Here is a 15,222-nt window from a genome sequence, read left to right as displayed (position 1 = left end):
ATCTCAACTTGACTGACAGTGGTCTACTATGACAGAAGCTGTCTCTAGGAACGGGGCCCTATAGTTAGCGTTGTCACTACAATAACAGAATCATGTCTAGGGGGTAGCAAAATACTTGGCACGTTAAAATCAAGAGACAGAAATATCTGGGCGGATCTAGTGATCACCAAGCCGGTAGTCTGTCTCACTATTTTTGGCAGTCAAGCCTGAGGTGCAAAGTATTCTGATACCCCGAGGCATGTCCTTGCTCCTGGTGGATTTGCATCATATCGGATTGTTACTGAATTAGGAAAGCTTGCGGAGCGCTCTTTTATGTAATTACATAATAGATGTAGGATTTATCAGCTGGCTCAAAGCTATAAGACATCGATTACATGAATCAATCCCACATGGAGCCCCCGCACAACCTTATCCACTTACACCCTCATCAGCTCAACAATATGATCTTCAAGCAGGTGCTCCTGGTACTCTCGTCCCTCTGCCTGGCATGCTCTGGTTCGCCTCTGGATCAGATGCATCGTGCCTTGGGCAATCTTTTCAAGGACCATGCAAACACGACTATAATCCAAGTTCGGCATTTTGATCCTGGCGAGTACATGCTGCCTATAGATCCAGGTTCTGGTCGACAGCATATTATTCCTATCGCAACGAATGGAGCAACGGTTGTAAAGCTCTTTGTTCGTACGACAGGCCCCGCTCCAGCGGAGCCCGATCCCTTCTCAGGGACAGACGTCGGGGTTGAACTCTAGTTCCCGGACCCCGATACCTGGACCGGTCGCATATTCAACTTTGTCGATGACGCCTTCCAAGGAAGTCCATTCGTCACACTCCCAGATATGTCTGGGTTGCCCATGTACCCTACTATCCAGTATTCGGAATGGGCATCGAAGATGGGTTATGTGGCTGCTATCTCCAATGGAGGCCACTTCTCGAGATATCCCTTTCCATCATGGTACCTCCCGTCAGTCAACACATCATACCTTCTCACTGCCGACGACCAGTACAATGATGAGGGCTGGAAGAACTTCGCTTATCAAGGCACCCACATCATGGCAGAAGTCTCCAAACAAATCTCAAAAGAATATTATGGCAAATCGCATAATTCAGCATATCTAGCTGGGTGTTCAATCGGCGGTCGCCAAGTTTATCAGATCGCTCAGGACATACCTGAAGATTACGACGGGTATCTCGTTAGTGCCCCGTCGTTCAATGGCAGTTACTTCTATGGCAGCATCGCCTATGATAACATTGTGGTGAACAATGATCTGGTTCCTATCAACGAGACTATTTCGGAAACCCAACTGGAGATTGTGTCTCAGAAGGCCGCGGCTCACCATGATATTGTGATCACTGGCCAGCACGATGGGTACATCACCGAATGGCAACACAACGATTACGATGCCACAAAAGATCCTTCCGTTCTTCGCCTGAGAAGACGGCGGAGACTGTAATGAGACATGGGCACTTTCACTTACCCAAGCGAAAGCCTTGAACAAGATATGGTATGGTGTTACCGTTGACGGCTCGGTCCCTGACGTTGCAGAGGACAACGGAATGAACTTAGTCCGTCCAGCAAACCAGCTCTATTGGGGAAGGCACGTGGATCACAACTTCAATTCGTCAACACCTTATGTCAGGTGCCTGGCCTTACCTGGCCCGTCATTTTCTTGAATAGGACTCTTGGCGATCCATCATATTTCGAGGGCGGACAAAATGTTTGGAAAGATTTTTCATACAAGCAGTTTGCGGAGTATGTCCAAAAGGCCGCCAAGGAAGGTATTGACAAAAAGCACCTCTACAACATGGACATCCTCAACCCAGATCTGCGAAAGCTCCAAAGTCTCGGAAAATAAATTCTAGTTTACCATGGTACCGCAGACTACAGTTCACCTGTAGGACACGTTGCTCTTTACTACGAACAGTCTGCTGAATTTACCGGAGGGATGAACAAGACGGCGGATTTCCATAGGGTCTTCTTTGTGCCTGGCATGACGCACTGCTCCTTAACATCCAACCAAGCGGGGCAAGCTGCCATACCTTTCCCATCGGCGCAAGAGCTTGTTGGGAAGCTGGTCAGATGGGTCGAAACCGGAGTGGCGCCAGATCACATCATGGCTGCAACGCCCGATGAAAGAAGAGCCGCCCCATTTGCCCTTACCCAAAGCTCCCCAAGTACGATGGTGCTGGGGATGTGAACAAGGCAACCAGCTTTTCCTGCTGAGTACCTGCTGCCTCCGCGTAGGCGAAGGTCCTTACGCTTAGCACCAGGGCGTCCGGTGAACAAACGAGTATGCTCGTCGGCCAATGCTAGTTCGCTCGGCCAGCCAGAGGTGCTCGTGCGGCTCGCTCGTTGGTTCGTGGTAACGTTATAGGAAGAATTGGCATTGAAAATGTGTTGTTTATAAGTGAGGTATCTCAAAAATCGCTCCTCCGTGCATTGCAACGACTTCAAAGTCTCCGAGGCATCCAATGTATGTGTTTTGCTAGTATTTCTTGCCTTCCATACTCTCTAAATAACAGTATTACTTTCATGCCATGTTATTGGTATAGCTGCTTCTTAGGTCCCCTGAGTTGTTGTTGGCACCTAAGGCACGCCCTACACCAAATGTTGCAGTGATCTCTACTGCAGTGATTGTGTTGGATTGGACCTGTACAATAGCTCCAAGGGTGGTCACGTGCCTTCAATGGCCGGCCGTGAGAACTCCGGCTCATCGGATAGACTAGACCCAATTAGGAAGGCCACGTCGCGGCCCAGAAGGAAGGAGGCAGTAGCCTCAGGATGAACAACACAGGCAATACTTGGTGGGGCCTCAAAATCGGCCATCCCCGTCAGTCGTTCCTCCTAACGGGGGGTCCGCTAATTAGGAAAAGGACCGTTAATTCAGAAAAAAATAAACATACCTTAATTTATATAGGGACCCCATAGAAATAAAAGTACCTCTCTTTTAATAAATATCCCTCATACTATAATTAATCTACTACATAACCCCGCTTTTAACCCCTCCTATAACGATCATGTATGTTCCTAAGGGATAAACCGGTCGTGCTGGGTTTATGTTAGTAGTAGAGAATATTGCGTTATCCTAAACGGGGCGTAAGTCACGTCTAGTAATATGCTTAAGGGTATTAAGTATAACTAAGTTATATTAATAGCTAAGGTAGCTATTATATAAGAAAGGTATAATAAGTATATTTTATATACTTAGGGGATTTACCTTAATTACTTGCTCTAAGAGGTTAATTAGAGTGATTATATAAGTGATTATATAAGTGATTATAGGTAATCACGAAGTAATTACCGTGATCGTCTGGCTCCTAGGGGTAATTATGCCTTGATTAGTAGGTAATAGTAGATCCCCCATTAGTCACGTAACGAGTGTTTTGTCAGGTCGTGACACCTCCCTACCATAAAGCTATTACGACTTAGCGATATCATCACCAATAACCCCATAATATAACTCGCCCATAGCATTTATAATTTTAAAGCTATTCGCGATATAGATATATTATTAAATGCGCCGATAAGCAGAGAGCATACTATCCGAAGATGGATTAATCTGCATACTAGGAAGCCTAACTTTTTGCGCTTTTCTAAAGGCAACCTTAAGGCTCGCATTATCGTAGCTGCCCACCTATATAAGGTTGGCTTTTATCGCACTATCACGAAGGCTATATAAGGGCTATGGGTCCCATATAAGAGACTATAGTCGCGTCTTTAAGGAGCCTATCTGCGCATTAAAAATAGCGGTAATCGCACGCTATTATCGATATTAGAAGAGAACGCAATACTTGCTTAGGCATATCGCCGCATCACATAGGGTTATTACATATAACTTCATGCGATGCGATATTAGGCTAATATGATACTTAAAGCTATGGGTCATAGCAATAAGACTTCTTTAAGATATTAGGCTAAGCGCTTTATAAGGCGTTATAGAGATATATTTAAAAGGACTAAGAGTAATACCTGCGATGCGAGGCAGAAATTAATATAAGACCATAGTCATATTATCGGCTTCTATAAAGGCTAGAAGGATATAATTATTGATATTAGTATAAAGCTTGAAAATACCTAGAACTTTAATAAGACTAGCTTTTAGATTAGATACCTTAAAAAGGGGATTTTTATATAGACTTTTAAGGTTATTAAGGAGGCCATCTTAACCGACTCTCACGACCTAGTCTCTATTATAGGGGTTAAGGCGATATCTGCTACTAGCGAAGTTATTACTCCGTTTCTTATCCTTCCTAGTATTAACCTTCCGGTCTAATAGTTTAAGAATAACCTCGATAAAGAGGCAACTATTACGACTAGTCCAACGGGTTATATCATAGACGTTCTCGCATATAAGTAGATTTATCACTTTAAGCGTCTCACGAGACCTACTATTCCCGGCGATATTAGGCTACTTCTTATAGACAGTTATAAGAATCACTTCATAGAGGAAATCTTCTTCTTCTGCCACTAGTATAATATTATGCTTTTTCCCTTACCTCTATACCTCATATATTTCCTTTAACCTCTCGATATTGGTATATTTGGTATATATAAGTATTAGTATTAATATATACTATATCGAGAGATCACTAACGGCGCTATTAACTTCGGAAAAGTCGACTTTCTCGTTTATTTTTAAGAGATTAAAAAGAGAACTTTTAAGAAGTCTATGATCCTTAGCGCCTAGGCGAAATGCGGTTTATTTTCTTATAATCCCTTGATTGTCTTAGACCGCCTTAAAGACCTATTATTATCCCTTATAGAGGAAGTAGTAGTAGAGACTTTGCCTAGCTATATTTTAGAAGGGTTATCTTTATTAGATAACTCTTTGAATCTCCTTAATCTTCATAGCGCCATAATAACCCTTAAACCCTAATTTTAAGGAGCTAATTTCGCTAGGATAATATAGATATACCCCTCTATATATATGCATAATTAAATGCTATTCTAAGTATATTTAGATGCGGTTAGAAGTCTCTATAACCTCTAATATCGCTATTACGCTATTAATTAATTATATATATAATAAATTATAGAAGGCATATATAATACTCTTACTTAATAGCATTATAGCTACGCGGGAGCTATAGCGATTTAAAGATAAGGCATTAAGACGGTTAACCCTCTTAGAGGGGATATCGCTTATATATAAATACAGGCTAATTCGCGTCGGCGATGCGAGACTGCGAGTCGCCCGTGACGAATATAATCGACGAGTAGCTTAGTAAGAGGAATAAAGGCGCCTCCTAAAGAAAGATGCCCTTAATAAAGTAAAATTCGTTAGATAATAAATAGCAGAAGTCTGGTCACGTATACGCCGTAGTATTATAGAAGTCAGGATCAACGAGATATATAGTCATAAGGATAGATATTAGAAACCCCTTTTATAGTAGAAGAAGTAGTGTGACTGGTAGTCTAAGGCTAACCGCTGCCAGCACCTAGATTCAGCGGTATTCCTTAGTCAATAATACGCTCTTTATCGTTAGCTTCACTTACGTGAGAAGCTTATACCGGACTAGGAGCCTACTGTGCCGTGGCCTTATTACTATGATAATGAGGTTATTATAGAGGCTTTAAAGTTTATCGTCTTAGATGAATAGGAATGTTAAGTAAAGAAGTCCTTGCCTTCTTTTAAAGTAGATAGAGTTAAGATAGTTTATAAGATTAAGGGTAATAGCGATATTAAATTATTCATCGTCGTCAAGGGCGAAGAAGACAAAGAGGAAGTATAGTTATCCCTCCTTTCAGATAGCTAATTTCCTCTTATTATGACCTCTTAATTTAGTATTAAAATTATGACTTAGTAATATTTAAAAAAGCGTTAAATATTGGTTATATATAGGTTAAAAATACGCTTACAAATATCAAGGTAATGCTTTAAACGAAGGTACTTTTACACACATAGTAATTTGGCTATGGGCTGATGTATCTTTCTTTTCTGAATCAATGGTCCTTTTCCTAATCAGCGGACCCCCCGTCAGGAGGAACGACTGACGGGGATGGCCGATTTTGAGGCCCCACCAAGTACACATAGATGGAAGTGTTGGAGAAGTGGCATGCATGATGATGTTACACAGGCAGTGTTGGAGATCACAAGTGCGAGGCGACCAAGTCGGTGGCAAGGTGTAGAAGAAGGAGGAACATTCTACAAGAAATCATGCCTATACATAAATAGTAGTTCCCCTACTGCACTTTGAGATAGAATTAAGCAATTAGCATCTTCTCATTTCAATAGGCAGCCACCTCAAGGGAAGATGTCACCCCATGATACCTTAATTGTCGGAACAGCGTTATAGATCTATTGCAAAATTAGCAAGTCTAGTATCTTAGTCTTGCCCCCTTAGATATAAAGACAACGAGGGAGAACGAAGAATAAGGGGGACGAACATAAGGAACCTCATCAATACACTCAAGATCATCCCAATATTATCTTTAATTATCAGTTACCTAGTGAGGGCGCGTTGCCTAATATAAATATATATAGATACCTAAACCTAGGTTTAGGTATCTATATATATTAAAACAGCAAGTTTCTATATAGGCTTATAAAAATTTAGAGGCTTAATATATAGCAGTCTGTAAAGAGGTATGATTTTTACCCCTAACCCTACTGGATACAGCGTGTTTTTCGACTCTAATTGCAGGCACCATCCGTATGACGCGCATAAAGTCAAGATAGACTGCCAGAGGAAACGTCCCTAACCAGTTGGACAGTGTCGTGAGCGAGTTTCGGGGGTGGAAAAGAGAGACGGACCTCACACGAAGCAAGTGACGATGAAGATGGCTAGTCGACAAAAGTCTTTAGATTTTACTGGCTTTTCATCACATCAGGTCCATGCTAGACAAAGTACCGGCATGTTAAAACTTGGCTGTATTCAAATATGTTTCGGAAAGTCTGCTTTTACTCACGGGTAGCCGAGCAAAGGGGTGTTCACGAGAACATAGCCTCTTCAAGATACGGTAGATAACGGGACAGATCCTGATAAGGATTGACCTTTCCTTCAACAATGAGATCGTCTACCGTGGCCTTCCGGTACCCCGGAACATCCCAAATATCAGAGCCAAGCATACTCGTTAATTCGCCTGTTCCCCAAAGCTTGCGGTAAAATCAGGCTGCAGAGAGAAGGGAGAGGACTGGATGATTGGAGGTACGGTGAGTGTGGAAGTCCGCTGTAGCCTTTTCAACGCTTTGGGTGAAGATCTTAGGCTCCTCGCCGTGTTTCTTCCGGAGTGCTTCGGCGATCTCTTCGCCTGTGGGGGCGAGCTCGATCACACCGATGGCCCGGTTGCTGATTTCGGGGATAGGATTGCCGGTGAAGATCGAGACGTATGCAGCTGCAACATAGTCTGCCGTGCTGTGTTACACAATTTGGTCAACTGATGTCCCTAGAAATGCCGCCCAGGTGGTTTGGTCTCGAAATTTACCTCATGACCGCCTTCTCCTTGGCCGAATTGCCGGTGTAGAGAAGCCTGTTTCCCTTGACGTTAATTCCCATTGCGCTACGTCAAATCTTGTCAGTAATCATGGCAACGATCGCAGGTGACCAAGGAAGAACTCACATAGAGCCAAGAGTATACTCTGCGAAGTTGGCGATGAGAATAACAGTCAACGGAATACCCGCTTGTCTAGCAGCCTCCTGAACGTCCTCTTTTTCTTCAGGAGGGGGATCAGCATCCCTTCTTCACCGTAGCGAAGCCCGAGGTCCGACGGTAGAACAGCTTGACCTGGGTTCGGGGGATAGCCCGGACGAAGCCTTGCTCCGCGTCGACGCCCCTGTCCCCTACCAGAGAGCTGGCGATTTCTCAGTTCTTCTACTATCCAGTACACGGCGAGCTCTTTCAAACTTACATGACAATATCAATGTCGTGCAAGGCTGCGACCAATGCATCTTCGTCGAAGGGGTCTACCTTGATGGTGGGGACGCTCGCGGGGAAATTGGAAGCGTCCGATTCAGGCCGGTACAGAACGGTGACAGGTGCGCCGGACGCGACAAGTGCAGCAGCAATTCGAGAGCTGAGTAACCCGCGATGGCCGTAGATAGCGATGCGGTTCCTAGACATGATGTATGATTGGCGTACGTAATTGGAAGGTTGGACAAGGAGGATGGTCGTTGCGAATCGAATGGTAGAATGGAGAGAAAGGGGAACAATCTGACCAAGTACTTATACACGAAGACTCGGTGATGTGGGGTTGATTTGAAGATGAGGAGCGTACTCCGTGTGACCTAACGTTGAAAGTTAGACGAGGTAAGACGTGGGGTCTTGTTTTGGGACTGCACCCAACCCACGTAGGTTGAACAAAAGTTCACCATCACTTCAGGGCCTATGGATTTAACTTCTCGTCAGATGTCATACAAAAATCGAGGTTTTTTTTTTAAACGGGTTTAAATGATTATTGGGTTACTGAAAATTATAGTCATATTTTCAAAGTTCATAAATTCGGAGAGTGAGGTTCTACATAACGCAATCAAATCCAAGGTTCACGCGGAGGACGGTGAGTTCTGTGCACCCTACTTTCTCCATTCTATGCTTGGCACGGTGCTCCCCATCGACGAAAAGGACCCGAGGACGGAGACATGGATCATGCCTGTCGCTACCAAAGCTTATTCCTGCATGCCTTGTGAACCTGACCCATGATGCCAAACATAAAATAGCGCAGCTCTTGACTATCAATGGTATCTCTGCCCATCTCTGCCCAAATTCTTGCGTCGATTTAACCGCGCAGGGCTGCTCTAGTGCGTGAAGTGTGAATAAACTCGGCGGCTGTCCTTATCCTTGCGTTGGCGATGTGGTCATTGTCCTCATCAAGGCTCATGGGGCAGGGTGACTTATGATAGGGGGTGGAAGCCGTTTAGTGCCCTTGGTGGCCTGCACATGTGGATTTCGAGGGTACTTGCGAGGGTGCGAATGACAGCGGGTAGCCGTGCTGAATGAAAGTCGTCCCAAGGTCGTTATGTGAATGCGGGTGCAGACGGAGCGGGCGGCGCTAATGACCTGAGGCGTAGGTCGCTAGTCAGCGTGCGCTTTCGGTGACCTATGACACGGGTGAGTGTTTTCAAGCGCCGATCCCAATGCGGTAATAATGTAACTGCCGCCCATTCCGTTCATCCCCGCATGGTGTCTGTTTGCAGCGGCACAACTAAGCGTTGCTGGCAAGGTATGAAAATACGGTGAGGAGTGCTCTGACCTCCAGTCGCGTCTCGCAGTTTGTCGCATAATATTCGTGTGACCAGATGTAACTATCTGGTTTCATATCTGGCCTGTCGCATAATCCTAACGACATAAGCTTAAATAGCTTGCCCGAACACATGGCTATTCGATTTCTTTTGTTCTTTAGATAATTCTCATCAATTGACTGGTGCCATCAATGATCCCTGTGGAGCCAATTGTCTTACACAGTTCCATTGATTACTCGTCCATGTCAAGCACCATATCTTAGTTTCTCAAAGTTTCTCAACCCACCATCGCCAATTCAAGGACTTTGTCAATATGAACACTACCGCCATTCGTTCGGTCCGCTCATGGTTGGGCATCCCCTACGCCAAGGCAGAACGCTTCCGTCGGTCCGTCTTGCTCCCTTTTAACCCGGATCTGCCCTACAATCAGAAGGGGCCGGCGCCAGTGCAAGCCGGCAATACCGACTGGCTCGAGGCCGACAACGGACTGAGCGAGGATTGTCTGAATCTCTCAACATTTTTGGGCCCCCGAAGACGCAGGCAGAGCCAAACTTCCCGTGATCGTTTACATCTTCGGTGGCGGTTTCGAAGTCGGCGCGAACACGTCGACGACCTCCAACGCCTCGGGTCTGGCTGCAACTGGCCGCGCCGTCGGTGTGTCTCTGAACTACCGTCTCGGAACGCTCGGCTGGTTATCGCTGTCTCAGTACGGCGGCGTCTTAGCCGAAGCGACCAACCTCGGCCTGCAGGACATCATCAGCGCGCTGCGATGGATACAGGAGAACATCGCTCGCTTCGGCGGGGACCCGCAGCAAGTCACCGTCGCCGGCCACAGCGCTGGAGGGTACTCGACCATGGGGCTCATCGCAGCCCCGGCCGCCGACGGTCTGTACCGGCGCCTCGCCGCCTTCTCCGGCGGTGCATCCCGCATCGTTCCGGCGTGGTGGGCCGAAGAGCTGGCGATCAAGGTCCTCGCCGAACTGGGCATTGCCGACGACCCAGAACAGCTGCTGACTGCAGACGCAACACTTCTCGCTGAGACGCTCATCAAGGTCAGCCCGCGCGACATTGGCGACAGACACGGCGTCGACAACACGACCATCGGTATCGTGAACGATCACTCCCAGCCCGGGGCAGTTCTCACTGACACGCCGCTGCGTGTGCTCGCTTCCGGCCGTCGTCGAGATGTCGACATTCTCCTCAGCACTGCAACGAACGAGGCCGATTGGTGGGTCATCAATGCGACTGAAAAGTTCGCCCCAGGCAGCACCGACAACTTGGTCGATGAGCTTGTTACCAAGTCGCGCATACCCCGAAGCCGTGCCAAGAAAATCGTTGCAGCCTACGACGTCGACGGACGCACTCCAGTCGAGGTCCGCGGGGCTCTTTTCACCGACTACTTCTTCACGCTTCCAGCTGCGCGCGCAGCACTCGCGCATTCCGCCGAGGGCGGCAATGTCCATCTACTCAGCATTGGCCCCGTCCAAGATGCGCCAGCCGTACACGGCACGGAGATGTACGGCATTGTCGGGCAGCAACGCCCCGGACGCAGTGAGGAGCAAGCCAGGCGGGACACCTTCGTCCGCGACGCACTCCTGGACTTCGCAGGAGGCAATCATGACCGGCTTTGGAAAACCGTGGCTGAAGAACCTACCACGCACGGCATCGGTAACCCCCCGTACGACCCGACCATCCATGCGGCCGACGTTCTCCGAACCTTTGAAGGCATTGAACGGACATAACCTCCAGCAAGGGGCAAACTAGATGCGAAGCAGAAAACTGGTGATGACCGTCGTGCAATCACCGTTCATATCATACTGATAGTATATGGCTACATTACTTCGTTATCAGGTTCCCCTGTGATTGCATGTATGCTTGTGACTGTCGAGACATCGTAGCCTGACTCTGTGTGCTACATTTAAAGGGAGTAGTTTTATTAGGATTGCCTCACGTGATGACCACAATACACAATAGACTTCCCGGCTCGGAAGGTTCACTGAGGGGTTTTCTTCCCTCCTGCAACTGCCTCACGGGGAGTCAATTGCTCGCCTCGGCAGGTATCTCGTCATCGCTCACGCAGTTAAGACTCGACTTTCAGTCTCCAAGTCATTCTCTCGCAACTATAGCACTAACAAGGCTACATATACCCCCTTTCCGCCCCCTCCCCCCGCTATACGATGCCTCTAGCGAGTCCATCACCGTCGCGCCCGCCCCATAGGACTCCGCATGGCCTCTACCCCACATCTGGGAGACTATAAGCGCCGCAGACCGCGCCAGCTAGCTAGGTCAAATACAGCGGGATAGGGCCAGGCGTCTAGAATTAGATATAGCCGAGACCGACCTCCGCCAGAGGAGGCCTCAGGGGGACCTACAAATCAACGAGGATAACTAAGAGGAATACCATAAGCCACCCCCTAAAGTAAAACCACTTATTGACATATTCCCAGGTATCTCCGCCGCCCTCCTTACTCGCATCTTCGAGAGGAAACTAAAGGCAACCAAACTCATATGCCTTAAAGAAAAATCAGTCACCGATCTAGATCAAGAAGATAAGGTCTTTAAGATAACCAAGTCAAGAGGGGCAGTAGGCTTCAAGAACACAGCGCTATCGCTCAAGGACTAGGCCCTAACCCCCAAATATGGACCGGCTACTTCCTTACCTACCTGGCAGCCATAGGATACCTCTTCGGCGATAAGTACCCTAAGGCGGTCCCCAATATGCTTATGTTCATGAGGCAGATCCTGGACTTTGCTTAGACCTTCCTACTCTTTAGCTAACATTAGCTTCATCATACCCTCGTGGTCCATACGGACAGCTCTATAGCGCACATAGGACTAAGTAAAGGCTTCCTTTATGGTCCGCCCAATGCACCTCTAAAGAGCCTACTTATCCTAGCCGCGGCGAGGGACATCCAAATCATGCCACATTAGCTACCCTCCGGGGAAAACACATTAGCAGACGCGCTCTCATGTAATAACCTTCAATAGATTGCTAGCATTTGCCCTCACTAGTAGGGCCTCTCGGTATTAAACCGCCCGCGTGGTTCTCTTCACGAGCTTATTAGCTCAACGCAGGCTACCTAAAGCTACTCTTAAATAGGCTTGGCGCTAATACGCGCTCTATATACCTCTCTGCCTAGCGCAACTATGAGAGGCACTGCGCGCTATAAAACTTACTAGCGTAGCTAGCTTCAAGGCACTTACTAACCTCGTGCCTAACCTTATGACTCCTTAGCAATTCCGGCTAGAAATTAATTAAGCTAGATATAGCCCTAGTAGACTTAGCCGCCCTCTAGGCCTATTATATTAATAATTTTCTTAATAATAAACTCTTTAATAATAAGTATTTTTACTATCTTATTAATAGCGCGAGAAGACTTAGCCTAATAGCTAAAATATAAGTTAAAAAGTTAATTTCGCGTAAGGCTATTATAGCGCTATCCACAGGCTTAGATATACTTCTACTATAGCCCTCGCAGATAACTATTAACCTTAGGGATAATTTAAACTTTATAGCCGCCTACCAGGTAGTATTTACTAAATTCCTCTATATCAGAGAATTTATATATAAGAGAGAAGACCTTAGTATACCTCCTATCTTCTTAGCAATAAAACTAACGCGCTTAGATATTAGATTCTCGTCTTCATCTGACTATACTTAACTCATACTTAAGAGGAGTAAGACGGATCACCGCCACGAAGGAGTGTAGATTATCCTCGCGAGAATAGGAGATAAAGCATGCCCAGTTAATGCGCTTCAAAAGCTACTCCTCGACCCTAAGGAGCACGACGCCTTATTATTCTCCTTCCATAGAAGACCATTTAGTCGCAGTAACTTCCTATCTACCCTCTCTACTAAACTAAGAACTCTTAGGTTATAAATAGACAGGTATTTAAGCTATAGCTTTTAGAAAGGTATAGCATAATATATATATAATAATAGGATTCCTAATAGCTAGATTTAAATACTTAGGATATAAACCTTAGAGGCATTTAGAGTTTATTTTATAATAAATATATTAATCTTATATTAGCTTAATTAATAGTTCTAGATAGGCTTATTAGCGCTATTATCTCTAGTGTAATTATTATCCCCTTTATTATCTTAGTTTAGCCTAGGTTATTTATGCTCTCTTTAATGCTATAATTTATTATACTTATATATAAGACTATAATAATAAGTAACTTATTATAGCTAAATTATATATATTTTATCTTTCTTAACTATATAAGGTTATTAATAAAGAATAAAATAAAATCTTTAGCCGCTATTAATAGAGGAATTTAATATAAGATAGCGAGGTAATTAGTTATATAATTAAATTAATAAAAACCTTAGATAAATAGTATTAGTTATTAATAAAGGCCTTATTAATAAACTTTTAAGGTAGGCTTTATGCCCCTTAGTTAGCTATAAAAGTTATAAATACTAAGATACTTTATTTTATATAAGAAAAACTACCTTTGTTAATAAATGTATTTATAATAATATTTATTTTAATTTTAATAACTTAAATAAGGTATAAAAAGCTAATTAAAATATATATAATATTAGAAAAGGTATAAATCACGCTTTTATAATCTTCTAAGCCTATCTCTTCGCTTAGCTAGGGCTATTTCCTTAGTTATCTTAGCTATTAATTTTATTATAATTTTAATTAGGTTTATTATTTAAGTTAGCCCTTATAATTCTTATAGTCTTAAATAAGGTCTTTTAATACTACCTAGGCTATAATAGCGCTAATACTTATAATAATAATTACTTTAAGTAAGGTATATCTAGGTTAATAACTTTAATAATTTTTACTAGTAGTAATAATTATATAAATAAGGGTAATAAGTTAAATTAAGTATTATCTTAATTATTAAGATCTTTTCTTTTTATAAGGGTATCTTAATTTTTATTATTTTTATTATTAAAGAGGCCTAAGCTAATAAAAATAATAATATTATTACTCTTAGGGAAATCTATTACGAGGATTAATCTTAGCGCTTTTAAACCTTATTACTTAGCTTATTAGAGCTCTTATAATTTAAAAATATTAGTTATAAAGCTATTAGGCTTTTAGTTAAGGAGCTTATTAAACTTAGAGTTATTAATATTAATAAAAAAGTAATTAATTTCTTTTCTTATATCTTTTAATTAATCCTTAAACTTTTATTTTTTTTTTTATTATATTAAAATAAATAATCTTATTAGCTTTTTAAAGCTTAAAAAAGTAATTTTTTTATTATTTAATAAAAGATTTAATTAAGTAAAGTTAATAATATTATTCTTTTTCTTTAGTATTAATAAGCTTAATTTTATATTATTTCTTAATATCTTTAAAGTTAATATATATAATAAATATACTATTAGGCTTAATAAAATTTTTAGGCTTTTTTTTACTTATAACTTTTTTAAGATATAATTTAAAGTTAGGGAAAAAAGTATTATATTATTTATTTATTAAAATTAATTCTAAGAGTATCTTTCTTATTAATTAAAGCTTCTTATAGCTCGGTGAGCTTATAATATTATTATATTTATTAAATATAATAATAAGGGAGTTTTTAGCTTATTGAAATTATATTTCCGTAGGTAAGAGATTAATATAAATAGGCTTAATTAATATATATAATTTAAATTATTTCTTATAGATATATATAATTATAGCCTTAAAAGTAATAAGATAGATATTACCTTTCTTAAAGCCTCTTATAATATAAGTAACTAAGAAGCCTTTATAATAAAATTTATAAAAAATAAGGTAAAGGTAAATTATATAAAGACTAGGTTACTTTTTTTTATTAATTCATAAAAAGCTTTTTAATATATATTTTTTAAGAATTAAAAAATATTTATATTAAGAGGTTAAAAGATATAAGTAAAATATAAAAGTAAGATATAAAATATAATATTAAATATAATATAATAATTAATAAAATAAAAGACTAAATAATTAATAAAGCTATTAATAATTAGAAGTTAATAAATTCTCTTATTATTTAGCCGAGAATTAAGTAGCTACTTAAATATATTATAAGGCCTTCTAGGCTCTTACAATT

The 15,222-nt window shown here is 42.4% G+C and overlaps 3 protein-coding genes across 3 annotated transcripts; 2 read left to right on the top strand and 1 right to left on the bottom strand.

The window, feature by feature from the left end:
- Positions 1–389: 389 nt before the first annotated feature.
- Positions 390–2,195, top strand: MRS44_013053 (uncharacterized protein; the record flags this gene model as incomplete). The annotated part of the gene is made up of 4 exons (XM_065619026.1): positions 390–677; positions 750–1,447; positions 1,574–1,839; positions 1,897–2,195. 4 exons carry the CDS (start codon positions 390–392, stop codon positions 2,193–2,195), a joined length of 1,551 nt encoding a protein of 516 aa, XP_065475098.1.
- Positions 2,196–7,106: 4,911 nt separating this feature from the next.
- Positions 7,107–8,059, bottom strand: MRS44_013052 (uncharacterized protein; the record flags this gene model as incomplete). Its single annotated transcript, XM_065619025.1, has 5 exons — positions 7,107–7,353; positions 7,424–7,498; positions 7,559–7,652; positions 7,708–7,790; positions 7,848–8,059. 5 exons carry the CDS (start codon positions 8,057–8,059, stop codon positions 7,107–7,109), a joined length of 711 nt encoding a protein of 236 aa, XP_065475097.1.
- A 1,428-nt stretch (positions 8,060–9,487) lies between these two features.
- Positions 9,488–10,916, top strand: MRS44_013051 (uncharacterized protein; the record flags this gene model as incomplete). Its single annotated transcript, XM_065619024.1, has 2 exons — positions 9,488–9,674; positions 9,715–10,916. The coding sequence occupies 2 exons, from the start codon at positions 9,488–9,490 to the stop codon at positions 10,914–10,916; spliced, it is 1,389 nt and encodes a 462-aa protein (XP_065475096.1).
- Between the last annotated feature and the right edge of the window lie 4,306 nt (positions 10,917–15,222).

Source organism: Fusarium solani (assembly GCF_023522795.1).
Source record: "Fusarium solani strain SB1 chromosome Unknown bctg00000008, whole genome shotgun sequence".
Taxonomy (NCBI): Eukaryota; Fungi; Ascomycota; class Sordariomycetes; order Hypocreales; family Nectriaceae; genus Fusarium; species Fusarium solani.
Note: the sequence above shows the minus strand (reverse complement) of the source record. Positions and strands in the feature narration are given on the sequence as shown.